This window comes from Tarenaya hassleriana, unplaced genomic scaffold (assembly GCF_000463585.1).
Source record: "Tarenaya hassleriana unplaced genomic scaffold, ASM46358v1 Cleome8, whole genome shotgun sequence".
Lineage (NCBI taxonomy): Eukaryota > Viridiplantae > Streptophyta > Magnoliopsida > Brassicales > Cleomaceae > Tarenaya > Tarenaya hassleriana.
In genome coordinates, this window is record NW_010970490.1 from 44,686 (window position 1) to 57,724 (window position 13,039).

A 13,039-nucleotide genomic window follows, 5' to 3' on the forward strand; every position below is an offset into this window, starting at 1 on the left:
TCAAGTAGGAATTATCTACAAAGAAAGAAAATCATTGGCGAACAGTATAATGGTGATTCAGTGACTGGTGTGTATTTGTAAGAACCTGTGGGGTTAGTGAGTGGGTTTAGTGGCCATAAAAGGTGAAGATTTGGTTTAGGTCTGTTATGTGGTCTGTAGTAGAGAAGGAACGACAATGACGGCCAACGCCCGTCTCTCTCGTCGATTGTATCCCCCAATCTAAGCTAACTCACAGCTGTGCCGCCTTTACCTGGTTTTCCGCTTATACACGGTACACCTCTCCACGGCAAACCAAATATATGACGTTTTAACCATTCCACTTTCTTATAGGAAAAACATGCCAAACTCAGCAACTCCACGCCCATCAGTTTTACTCACTCCCTATACAGCAATTGCCTTCTTTTTAGAGCTATTATTTATCGCTTGGGAACATCCCCTCCAGGAACTCATCGAAATTCTCATCATCCTCGATCCCCCTTTTACCATCCGACTTGGACGCCTTCCTCCCTGTAAATTCAATGTTCAATTCGCATTTCTGGTTAATTGCTTTGATACAAATCCACAACGGCCATTGAATAAGCCACTAAAGCCATGAGAACTCTAGCAATTTCCCAACCTTTTCTCTTCTCTCTAATACATGCTTCGTGCTCAGCATCTTTGTTATCTTCACTGCTCCATTGTTCCCTGCTTCTCAAGTGAAGTTCAGCTTAAACGTGGCCAAGCACAGGCATAATTGATGTTTGGCTGTAACAAGACAACCTCTTAGTAATCAAGGATGGATTTGATCAATACCGTTTCCGTTTCTTAGCTTTCCTTTCTGATCTTTCATGCTCTTTTCTTCTTTTGTAGTGCAGTTTCCCCGCACATCTTATTGCAAACGTTAGATGAAAAGAGGAATGGTGCTGTCAACTTGAAATCAAGCTAGTGATACCCCACAAGTGAAAAATTATCCCATAAAACCAAGAAATAGTTTCTCGGCAGAAGGGTCAGTATTTGCTATGATACACATTGGCAATAGAGGGAAGCCCTCGTAGATATTCAGTTTCCAAATTTCCCGTATTTAGAAAATACAAAAGATGTAGAGATGAACGACCTTAGCATTGAATGCCTACCTCTCACAAGCTGCGAGTTTTACAAGCGCCTGTTTGTGTTCTCCGGCTTCATGATAAGAAAAGTTCACCTGCACCATTCCGGCCATTCAATGAAAGGATAACAAAAAATCACCAGTATAATAGAAACCCATAACCTACAATGATGGCAGAGATTGAAAGATAAAAGAGCAAAAAGTATATTCCCAACGTTCCCTGTATTGAAGAAGGTACACCTATGGAATAAAAGTAAACTTCGACACCATAATTAAGACTTCTTAGGTCGCAGGCTGAGAAGAGCGAGCGGACATGAGGACTCAGGTCGAGGAGCAGCGTAACTAAGAGAGTCGTTCCATTAAGGGTGAGTCTACTGGTCTGTCGCTTTCTAAATTGACTAAGTGAAGATTGAAAGATCCGAGCTAGACTTGAATTTCTCAAGTTTTGCCATGCTTTTGAAGATCCGCCCAAAAGTATAACCATAACGTTGTGGCAAAAACTAAAAGCATCCAATAGGATAAAAGATTAATTAGCGAGAAAGGGTAAGATACTTGCCTCATAGCTAGCTAATTCCTTTTCATCACAATGTTTGTTCCCACATACGAATTGCCCTGACAGAGCAGATTTCCACTCAAAACTCTCTCTCATGTTATTAAAAGGCAACCCAGACCAACGGACTCTGCAGGAATATTACCTTTCCCCGAAATTACTTCCCTTTCCGTTCTCCATCTCAAACCAATCTGGAGTTAGTACATCAAAATTGAATGAAATTTAGTTAAGGTAACCTACTTGGGACTTATGACAGAAGCTGGAGATAGAAATGAAACAAGAAAGGATCATTTTCCATTTACCTGGCCAGTCTTGTATCTTGACAAGTCAGCTATGCAGTATCTTTAACAAGTTAAGGAGATGAACAAGGATGCATTAAGAAATACAAATACAGGAGATTTCAGTAAGGTCCTAATAAATAGTCTAAATGTTTCCTATTCTTCTATTATGCAGTACGCTTATGTTTCCTATTCTTCTATTAGCACCAAGACAGGGTATTAAATTACAGTCTAATTACTGAAGACCTCTATGAACATTTTCCAAATGGCAGCATCATACACCACTAGCCAAAACATCTGCCACAATCAGTAATTGTCCTTTGCAATGAGAAGCAACACCATTTCTTCAAGGATACTCCTTAAAAAGCTTGTCATAGTATCGCTTGACCAGCCTTTGCTCCCATGAAGCATTCAAATCATCTTCCTCTGAACGTATAAACCTTTGCAGGATAAACCCACAATCAAGAAGAATACTCAAAACACAGAAGTTTAGAGATCAGAAGATTAAAAGAAACAAAAGTCACTATTATTTATCAGCAATGATAAGCAAAAGTTCTATGTTGACATGGGAAAAGATGAAACAGTATCCAACAAGAAATTTGACGAGACACTCAGAATACAATGTACTGATCAAATTGGATTAGAAGGAGAAACCAAGAAACCACATAGGCGACACAAATTGTGCAGAAATTTAAATTAACATACCGATATCCTTCTCTTAGTGTGTCATAGTCGGTTTTAACCGGCAACTTAACTTCCGTCGGCTTTTCCTTCCCATAGAAACGAACTGCGGAGTGAAGAAGTCAAGAGAATTGAAAAAGGGACTTTCCTTAGGAACAACAACTGGAGAAAAGCTGGTGAAACTAGGAACAGCAGCCAATCGTGATTCGTGAATCATAAGAAAAACTCGAGGGTAAAGAAATCATATTATGGAAACGGAACAGGCTGACGGTCCTCCTTCCTTCCTCTGAGGAGAAGACAGTTCATCAGTCACTTTGATTTGGGACACAGACTTGGACAAACAAAAGTGCTACATATTTGTCCAATTCCCAAAATTGCCCCAGCATATTTAACCATAATCAAGCGTACAAACCGAAACAAGAATTAAAGACAGAAAAACACAGGCGGATTGTACGAAGTGCAGAAGATACCGTAGTCATTCAGAAACTTGTTATGCCGATCGTACGCATTCAGACCACGAATATAAGCTTGGTACTGCCTGTAAAAGAAGAAGACGAAATCAGATTGTGAAAAAGACACACGAGGTTGGAGGAGGCAAAATGAACGAAACTGCTTCCGCTCTTCTCTATTGTAGATGTCGGATCTGAGAGACGCCGAGGAAGCCATGACCTTCGGTGAGTCCAGCAGCTTCGCGATCAGGTTACGAATGACAACTGAGAAAATGGTTGGGCCGTATGTAAGCCCAATTCTAATAGCCCAACAAACACGACTCGATTCGGCACTGCAGACGTTTATCTTGAAGTGGAGTCCCCATTAGTTTGCTCCGCCACTTTCGTACCTTAGCAAGTCACCTTCGTCTTTGTGGTAGTCACATGTAGGAGTGTAAAACGGACCGGCTCCAATCCAATCCGACTCGTTCTGATCTGAAAAAATTTTAATCCTGTCCAATCCGATCCATTTTTTAACGAGCTATAAATATATCAACTCAACTCATATCGTCTTAGTCCGTGAACTAAACAAACCGATCCGCGAGTCAAATATATTGTTTTTAAAAATAAAATTTTAGTATTAAAGATATTTAAAACTATTTTTCATATTTAAAAAATATTTAAAATATAATACAAAAATAAAATTTAAAACAAAAACAAACTAAATATGTAATTAAAAAATATAATTTTTATATAAAAATATTTTAAAATATATACAAAATATTAAAATTAAAAAAATATATATTTTTTGGCCCGCGAGTCAGTCCGGCTCCTCGCCACGAGCCCGATTCGTGATGGACTGGCTCGTTTGGCCCGGTTTTTTCTGGGCTCAAATATTTTGAGCTCCATTCGGAAAAATATGGGTCGACTCACGAGGCGGCCCGCGATCCGCGGCTCGTTTTACACCCCTAGTCACATGGATCTTGAAGTGTATTTTACGATCCTCACCGATTTATTTGTTTCTAGAGAGTTTTATGATTCTTCACGTGAACTGCTGTCTGTATCTTCTTTTATAGTTTTTCATCAAATGCCTATCAATCTCGTAATTATTCTTTTTACTGTCCGGCGGCTGTTTACATGTATCTTTGCTTCTTCCTTAGGTCCTTTTTCCAGTGCCAAAATGTTAACATTTGAAGCACTCAGAAACATCACAAAATGGGTGCCTATTTACAAGAAATACCACATTGAACCTCGAGCTCCGGAATTGTACTTTGCACAAATAAAAAATAATTACTTGAAGGATAAAGTCTACCCATCATTTGTCAAAGATCGTAGAGCTATGAAAGTAAGGTATGAGTCTAGTCTAGTCAATGTAAATTGTGCTATCATTTTTTTTTTTTGTCATGCTTTAACGACCAGTTATTCTCTCAGCCATGGTCCGGAAATAATACAAGGGACCATCCGGGAATGTTCCAGGCAAGGGAGAACGCAAACAATCATTTCTCCGCTTCCGTGTTCTTGTAGTATGTTTACATACATTCCCGAAAGGCTATTATTTTCCTTGTGTATTGAGAGTGTCCTACTTCTACTCTGTATGTTGACCGCAGCATTTACCTGGGTGCAAGTCTTCCTAGGCCAACCTGGTCATTGGCTCAGCATAAGTACCTTTAGCTCTCTTTCTCTTCTGTTTCTTTTTAACACTTTTGATGATGTGTATTGCAGATAAACTTGAGAGCCCTATATGGGATTCAAGGACCCGTATATGTGGGCACTGGAGATGTTTTTAATAGAACAACACTATATGGATACGAACCACCAGCCAAACCGAAACACGAGAAAGCTGCTCTTTAATTTATCTTCGTCCTGTGGTGGATCAAGAAAGAAGAGTTCCGAATCCAAAAAAGGAAAAAAGAAATCCGGCAACCATGTCAACTCGACTATTCCTGTATTCAACCTTGATAAAATAGAAGAGGGATATATATATGGGTCGGTAACCTAGAATATACTTCTAGATTCTTCCGGTTTTATCATGTGTCCACACGGCAGGCAGTGCAAAATGCTTTACGCATTTTGTTTAAATTGGTTCAGACTAGGCACCTGTGCATCTCTTAATCATTGAGCGTTGGTAAAATCAGGTACCGGTTTTGATGATGAGAAGGCGCTCTTGATGTCGCAAATGATTCCTGAAGCAATTTGGACAGTCTGATGTTTTTGTTGCTTCTACGCTTATGGAAAATGGCGGTGTTCCGCCTCCTGCAGCTCCAGAAATGCTTCTTAAAAGAAGCTATCCATGTCATTAGCTGTGATACAAGGACAAAACACAAAGGGTAACTGAGGTATTTCCCAATATTACTCTAAACATGAGTTTGCATTTACCTGTAGTTGCGTTCAATGTTTTAGGACCATCTTCTTCAACCTCCTGTGATCCGCTTATTAAACCCCCTGGAAGATACTCATGTCATGGCGTTGGTTATTACATCGGATGGGTATATGGGTCGGTAACAGAAGATATGCTCACCGGATTTAAGATGCATGCCCATGATTGGCGGTCAATATACTGATTGGCAGTCACTATACTGTATCCGTAAGCGACCAGCATTTAAGGGGTCAGCTCCCTATTAATCGTCGTTTTAACCATGTGCTGCGGTGGACTCTAGGTTCATAGCGTCTGGAGAGGTTTGCATATGTGAACACTACCATTTATCCCATTACCTCCATCCTTCTTCTCATGTACTGTACACTACCAGCCGTCTGTCTCTTCCCTAGCAAGTTCACTATTCCACAGGTTTCATCATCTTCTCTCTGTCTCAAAGGCTTTACTTGATGATGTTGATTTTATGAATATATGGGACGGGCATCCTGGAAATGAGATGGAACGGAGTAGGAATAGATGGATGGTGGAGGAACGAGCAGTTCTAGGTGATCGGAGGGGTATCAACGCACCTGTTTGAGGAGTTCCAAGGTCTCCTGAAAGTTTTGGCGGGTCGTATAGGCATAAACTTCACTGTAACGTCAAAGGCGTCAGACGAAGATGGAGACTATGTGGAGCTGTACATGTCTAAATGGTCGACGCTGCTGATAATTAACTTGGTGGGAGTGGTGGCAAGAGCGTCTTAAGCCATCAACAGTGGGTATACCAATCACGGGGACCTCTTCTTCGCCTTCTGGGTCATAATCCATTGCTACCCGTTCATCAAGGGTCTAATGGGTCGGCAGAACTGGACGCCTACCATCATTGTCGTCGGGTCCAACCTACAAGCTTCCATCTTCTTCTTGCTCTGCGTTCGGATCGATCTCTTCAACACACGACTCATGGGTCACGAAACTAATAGATTCAGGTAGGAAGCAACACAAAATAAACCAAATTCGATATCAACTGTTTGAGAGACTTTGTTTGTCTGTTTTTTGGGCGGAAGATTGTTTCATGATCATGTGTACAAGAGTTTGCAAAGGGTATACAGCTGCACGCTGCACAGTCAGAAGTGTTTTGAGAGAGGTTTATGGATATGGACCCTCTCTACCTTGGGCATGGAAATATCAGTTTTTGTTTCATTTGTAAGGAGCGCAGAATGGCAAATTGCAAAAGCAAAAAAGACGTCAGAAACTGCAACAAAATAAAAAGGTGGGCTTTTGTGAAATTTTCCCAGTGAAGAAAAGCAATTCCAAGCTTACAGCATTTAATCTCAGCAGTTCAGAATTTGAATTTGGACAGGCTCAATACAACTGAGTCCCTCCTTTCCTCCCATTAACAATTCATCTCTGCTTTGCATGAATCCTCTGTTGAAGTTATTGGACCAAAACGAATGTACCTCAGGCATCAGTCCTGACCATTTACCATCAACCCTAACACATGCAAAACGCGCCTCCTTCCAAAATTGGTTGACATTTCCTCTCCATACAGCCATGCTTCTGCGTCATCATTTTGTTGCACAGTAAATCACAAATCATGCAAATATATCCTCGGTGATCAACGGTTCTTCGCAATCCACGCAGGTCTCGGGGGCAGAGTCGAGCTGCTCATAATTAAGTTGTCTAGAAGCTTCATACAAAGCAATGCCTACACTTACTGAGAGATTCAGACATCTCACATACGTCTCCACCATAGGAATACGTATAGTTCCCCCACCATATGTTTCACTTTTGCAATCTGACAGTACATCAGGTGGTAACCCACTTGTCTCTGAGCCAAAGAGGAGGTAATCACCTCTTCTGTAAGACAATTCCTGCATCGAGTTTTCCAACATGTGTAAAAGGTGTGACTTGATTGAGATGACAGATAACAAATTCGAACTCCTGGTGTTGCTACAAGTTGACCTAATGAAGTCATAATGTTACAGTTCTGACATGTAATGCCCTTGTCAGTCTCTCACTTGGTTTTATAAAAGAAGTGAGAAAGATCTTTGGAGAACTGACATGTTTGTAAACGTTTACTTGCCCACTATATGCCAGTTCTGTGTGCCTAAGACTTATAGTTGTCGTGCAGGCTAATGATGGTCATCAATGAAAAAAGCTTGAACAATAAGAGAAGTGAGAAAGACAGGTAACATACAGAATGAATTTTGGTTCCTCTTTTTGTGAAAGCCAGCAACCTTTTTTCTCCCTCCTACACCAAAACTCCAAAAATATGTCATGTCAGAAGCAACACATGCAGCAATTGAACTTCCAAAAATTGTCACAGTGATGTGGAAAACCTGTTGCTTGAAATACTCTCGGAACTCCGCCCATGAGCTGTGTACTTTCACAACAACATAACTTTGCTTTAAAGTTAGGAACATACAAACAGAAGGAGAGGGCATGAAACAATTTACAATGTTTCAACATTAGATAACAAGAGGCGATTTTCAACAGAAGATAACTATGAGATTGCATACCACCACACAACCTGCATAAAACCTAGATTGTGTTGAAATTTGGCCAAGGGGCCTAGTCAGATTGCAATCCTATGCCTAGATGAAAGAGGTTGGATACGGCCAATAATCCAAACCAGCTCGCTTTAGCTTGGAGTCATCCACTTTAAAGCCTAAAGGCTGAAGCAAAATCCAAAAGTAACTAAAATGATTATAGTTTTGGGGATTTAGAAAGACTGGAATAGTAAAGTGACAGTTGTGTGATTGTGCTTGTGCGTTTGAAATGATGAAGATACCCCAACTAAATGAAGACCAACAGCTGACGCTGCACATGTTCTTGCGATGCAGCCTGTGTTTCCAGGAATCTGTTGAGGAAAACAAAAGTGTTAGGACCAGCTCTAAGGAAATTGAGGTTATGTGCAACCCACAGAAAATGGTATCTACGTAGCAAGTTATTAGACAATGCATTGAAGCTGGTCCCATTTAACAGAATAACATAGTACAAGAGAAAACAACCAATTCAAAATGGTGTAATCAAATCAGTGAAAAAGTAGCTAAGGCTAGATAAAGGACAACTCGAAAGCTTAACATCAGAGTTATACAATCTTGACCGCTATATATATTTTTTCCACACTATCCAACGATGTAAAGTGAAAACGTTTCTCGCATTATCACGAAGGCTTGACGTATTTAATAATAAAAAAAGGTGCTTGATGTAAAACCATTTGGTTCCGTAGTAGTTGAAACTTGAAAGAGAAGCTCTGGATTTCGATTTGGTTAAAAGTAAAAAACAAATTTTGACCAGGTACACAGTTGTAACCAGGGGGGTGCAGATTAAAATCCAACCAATCAACGAATAATCTTTGATGTATACCCCCTGCATAGATGTTGTGGAGTTCACAATCATCTAAGAAAATCAAATACAAAGAAAGATAGGGTTTGTAATCCCAAAATGGGAAGCTATATGAAAAACTTCCTTCTTTGTAATGAAACAAGCATAAAAAGCAGCAAACAACCACTAGAAACATTCGAAGGCGAGATATTCAACAGTCATTATCCAAACCTGGGGAGAAACCAGAACTACTTGAAGCAGCTTATTCCTCGCAACTTCCCGAACTCCCTCTCCCGTTCCTCGCGGCAACAATATCCCCTTCCCTGCTTCACCTACATCTGTTCCCGAACTACAGATAAGAATCCATGAGATTTCTGAAGAATTGAACTGGTGAATAGAGAGAGAGAGAGTTACCGCGAGGGAGGAGGTGGGAGGAAGACGAGGTGATAGAGAGAGAGCGGTGTCTCCTAAGATTAATGAGGTTGAGAGGTCGAAAGAGACGAGCTCTTGACTGAAGATGCAACGGTGATGACGTTATGGCGCTTAGAGTTTTCAGGCCTCCGCAACTCTCCATTCCCGCTCGCACTTCTCACTGGATTGCAGACCACGGGCCGAGAAAAGAGAAAAAGACAAAACCCATGCCTTGGGACTTGGTTGGTATTTCTTCTCTTTTTACTCTGGAACCCCACCATTCTACTAAATTAGATATTAAGACCTTTAGTTTCTCTACAAAATATGACATGCGCCCCGTTTACCTGATTTTTTTCTGAAAACGCTGGGGGCCTTACAGTAACATAAGAAACCTAAGGTACCCAAACGGAAAAAAAGGAAGGCTCCTCTTTTCCTTTTCCTTAGCCCAAGAGGCAGATGCAGATAGAATCATAGAAAGGGGCAGAATCGCACGAGGTCGGCATTCTCATCGTCTGATTGTTTTTTCGGTCTTCTTCTATTTCCACCGGCCACCGGCGCAGGTGACAAATCTCCGATCTTTCTGGTCTTTCCTTCTTCTTGGATTGTATTCAGTTCCGGTGTTTTATCGTTTCTCTATTTGATCCGGCGACCTAGGTTTTCTTTTCTTTTGCCCCTGTAACCTCTGAATAAAGCATAGATTTTGGGATTACTCTCGGTAATTAGGGTTTCGAACGTGGATACGATTTTGATTCCCTTTACCAACGTGGATCTTGTATTGATCGGACGTATCATCGTTAGAGTATGCCCCTATATATATCTATTGTTATCGACGATAGCATTTACCCTCCTATTCCCTCTTTCCCCTCCTGTTCCTTGTGATCTGGATCACGGACTTGTTTCTTAACTAGTTAATGGGTATTTCTTCAGAAATTTAACTGGAGATTATAGATTTATTGGTTCTTACTAGTTTCGGAGCTTATCTGTGGAACAGTGATTCCTATTTAACTATAGCACGCGGCTCATTTGCAATGGAAAAAGGAGCACCGCCTAGCATCTTTGTGAATGATGGGTCATTCATGGAAAGGTTCAAACAGCTTCAGCAAGAGAAAGATAAAGAGAAACAGAAGGTTGCACCCGTTGAGGATTCTAAACCAGTCAGAATTATATCTGGGACTTCAAATCCTAGGTTTTCTGTTAGTAAAATTCCTGTTGGTTTTAAGGCCAACGAATCCCAGAAGGTTACACACTTGGGAACAGGTGGGAAGCTCGCTTTCAGCTTGAAGCAAAAATCGAAGCTCGTAGCACCCCCTGTCAAGCTAGGTACAGATGAAGATGAAGATGAGGATGAAGATGGGGAGCATGCTAAGAATGTACAAGGCTTTGCATCAGCGAAGCGGCAGAAGTTGGATCAGAGGGACGTGCCTGAAAAATCATCCAAACAACCAGATGTTGGTAATGACTGTTTATATAAATATCTGTGTTTGATTGGAACTGTATGGAAGGTCTCTGTGAAGCTTCTAGAGTCTAGTTGTTTGTTGCCGTTTTAATAATTTATCATCAGTTGGTTTTTGTCCTGTTCAATTATCTGCAATTTGGTATGGCTTTGCTTTCTTTTCTACTCTCAACGTTCTTCAAACAGATTTTTGCATCATTGATTTGGTGACTCCCAGAGTATTATGAACATTTCAGTTGTTAATTTGAGCCTATTATTCAGGGTTATGTCTAACTCCTGAATGTTGTGTTAAAGTTACGTCGTTATTGATGGATCTGTCCTTGTGAAATGAAGAGGGCAAGCGCTTTTGAATATTTCTTGTCTACTGAATGCAGTGTCTTAACCACCCATCACATTACTGGAAAGAGATGTTCAATGAAAGATTTGGAATATCTAACGCGCCTGCAACAAGAGTAGTTTGCATTCCCTTGTTCATGCTCTAGATATTAATCAATTTTATAAGTGATGTGCAGCACCTCCATCGCCCAGCGATCCTACAGTGAAGAAAGTAGCAGATAAATTAGCAAGCTTTGTTGCTAAGCATGGAAGACCATTTGAGCATGTTACACGGCAAAAAAATCCTGGGGATACTCCTTTTAAGTATGCTATTTGTTGCTTTTTGATCATCTATGCTTTTATTTTTTTCGATGCTTTGTTTTATTCACAGTGGATTGGTACTTAATTTGTTTAGACACCGTGTCAAGTTTATGGAGTATATATCTTGATGTGTGAGCAGATTTCTTTTTGACGAGAGCTGTGCAGACTACAAGTACTATGAGTACAGGCTTGCGGAGGAGGAAAAGGATCTGTCACAAACAAAGGAATCTCAGGTATCTCGAAGTGGTACGTGTGACATATCCCTACTTCTGTATTGACCATAAAGCCATGCAACTAGCTTACTCTGTTTTTTCTTTCAGCAGATGCATCCTTTGAAATAAGCATGTAAAAAGAACTGTTATCTCACTTTTCCTTGCAATGCAATCGCAGAATTTCCTTTTACATGGATGTATACTCTTGGTAGCATGTATATCTGTAATGTGATATTATATGAGGACAGTATCTACTTTCCATCATGATCACGGGTTCTGTAATCATTTTGATCGCTTCTGCATGTTGTTTTTTCTCCATGTACATTCTTAGTGTTGATTTGCTTTTTCCAGGTGGCCAGCAATCATCTAAGGCAGCAGGGGCCTCACACAGACCAGCTCAGCAGCAATCAGGTTATCAGATCCCTGCCTCAGCTCTATATGAGATTCCTGAGGAGTCCGGAGCTTCTTCTACAAGAACTAGCAACAGTATGTCACAGTTCTTCATTCGTGGCTTAAGTTCCCTTCCTGAGACATTTCTTGTTCATATGGCACTGACCTGTGGTTGTATGCATCCTCACCTGTATTTTGCAGGTGGCTCAAGTATAACAAAGGGTACAGACCCTATATCAATGATGGAGTTCTATATGAAGAAGGCTGCCGAAGAAGAGAAGGTGAGACAGCCTAAGCAATCAAAAGATGAAATGCCCCCACCAGCTTCCCTGCAAGGTTCATCTGGTGAGAACAAATCATATTTTCTGCATGGTTTGAGCGGTTCTGGGGTCTTGTTCCACAATGTTTAATTTAAGCTATTGGTTCTACAGCTACTGGAAAGAGAGGTCATCATATGGGCGATTATATCCCCCTAGAAGAGCTTGAGAAATTTCTTGCGAAGTGTAACGATACTGGTGCACAACAAGCTGCGAAGGAGGCAGCTGAAAAGGCTAAAATCCAAGCAGATAATGTTGGGCATAAGCTCCTGTCAAAAATGGGATGGAAAGAAGGTGCTTACTCTCTCGATTATTATTACCCTCGTGCCCTTATTTATGTCTCTCTGTTGTGCTTTGTGGGCACAAGGTGCTTAGCAAGTTGGGGGAGTGGATTACAGGTGAGGGTATAGGGAGTTCCAGAAAGGGTATGGCAGACCCTATAATGGCAGGCGATGTGAAGACGAACAACTTGGGAGTCGGGGCTTCTGCTCCAGGAGAGGTTACGCCTGATGATGATATATACGAGCAGTACAAGAAGCGAATGATGTTGGGTTACAAGTACAGGCCCAATCCCCTGGTACTTGTGCCCTTTTCCTATTGTTTTTTATTTGGGTCAAGTTACATGATGTTGTACTCATCTCCCCCTAATGTCTTTTGTTCTGCAGGGAAATCCCAGGAAGGCGTATTACTAGGAAGCACTCAGTGGCACAATCATGACCTATTCCCCTGTCTAAAGCTGCTACTGATGTTAATTGAAGTGCTTGTTTGGACTGTTTTCTGGGAGAAAAAACTTGAGTGTTCGAACTTTTTACAGAGATTAATTAGCTGGCAATTTGCCCATATGGTAGTATGGATGTTTGTTCTTATTTGTTCTTAACGAGTTGGGGAAACTGCTTTAAGAAGCTGATATTTCTTCTCAA

At 40.8% G+C, this 13,039-nt stretch overlaps 3 protein-coding genes and 1 pseudogene across 5 annotated transcripts; 2 read left to right on the forward strand and 2 right to left on the reverse strand.

Annotated features, from left to right (window-relative positions):
• Positions 1-278: 278 nt before the first annotated feature.
• LOC104801980 (protein FRA10AC1) lies at positions 279-3,314 on the reverse strand. Of its 2 annotated transcripts, XM_010525372.1 has the most exons (11): positions 3,204-3,314; positions 3,064-3,131; positions 2,618-2,699; positions 2,269-2,352; positions 1,937-1,976; positions 1,780-1,825; positions 1,641-1,696; positions 1,113-1,180; positions 793-867; positions 617-684; positions 279-507 (listed from the first exon to the last, which is right to left on the reverse strand). In XM_010525372.1, exons 1-11 carry the CDS (start codon positions 3,257-3,259, stop codon positions 413-415), a joined length of 738 nt encoding a protein of 245 aa, XP_010523674.1. In that variant the 5' UTR covers positions 3,260-3,314; the 3' UTR covers positions 279-412. The 2 variants fall into 2 exon arrangements, with proteins under 2 accessions (XP_010523674.1, XP_010523675.1); XM_010525373.2 differs by lacking the exons at positions 279-507; positions 793-867 and having other exon boundaries at positions 660-744.
• A 2,067-nt stretch (positions 3,315-5,381) lies between these two features.
• Positions 5,382-6,550, forward strand: LOC104803057 (annotated as a pseudogene).
• Positions 6,551-6,633: 83 nt separating this feature from the next.
• On the reverse strand, positions 6,634-9,333 carry LOC104801981 (putative tRNA (cytidine(34)-2'-O)-methyltransferase). 2 transcript variants are annotated; one of them, XM_010525375.1, is made up of 8 exons: positions 9,115-9,333; positions 8,932-9,038; positions 8,165-8,233; positions 7,990-8,048; positions 7,713-7,773; positions 7,571-7,624; positions 7,089-7,244; positions 6,634-6,930 (listed from the first exon to the last, which is right to left on the reverse strand). In XM_010525375.1, the coding sequence occupies exons 1-8, from the start codon at positions 9,272-9,274 to the stop codon at positions 6,865-6,867; spliced, it is 732 nt and encodes a 243-aa protein (XP_010523677.1). In that variant the 5' UTR covers positions 9,275-9,333; the 3' UTR covers positions 6,634-6,864. The 2 variants fall into 2 exon arrangements, with proteins under 2 accessions (XP_010523677.1, XP_010523676.1); XM_010525374.2 differs by having other exon boundaries at positions 6,634-7,244.
• Positions 9,334-9,504: 171 nt separating this feature from the next.
• On the forward strand, positions 9,505-13,039 carry LOC104801982 (SURP and G-patch domain-containing protein 1-like protein). The gene is made up of 9 exons (XM_010525377.2): positions 9,505-9,671; positions 10,103-10,563; positions 11,077-11,203; positions 11,340-11,446; positions 11,764-11,898; positions 12,004-12,147; positions 12,234-12,413; positions 12,518-12,696; positions 12,785-13,039. Exons 2-9 carry the CDS (start codon positions 10,140-10,142, stop codon positions 12,809-12,811), a joined length of 1,323 nt encoding a protein of 440 aa, XP_010523679.1. The 5' UTR covers positions 9,505-9,671; positions 10,103-10,139; the 3' UTR covers positions 12,812-13,039.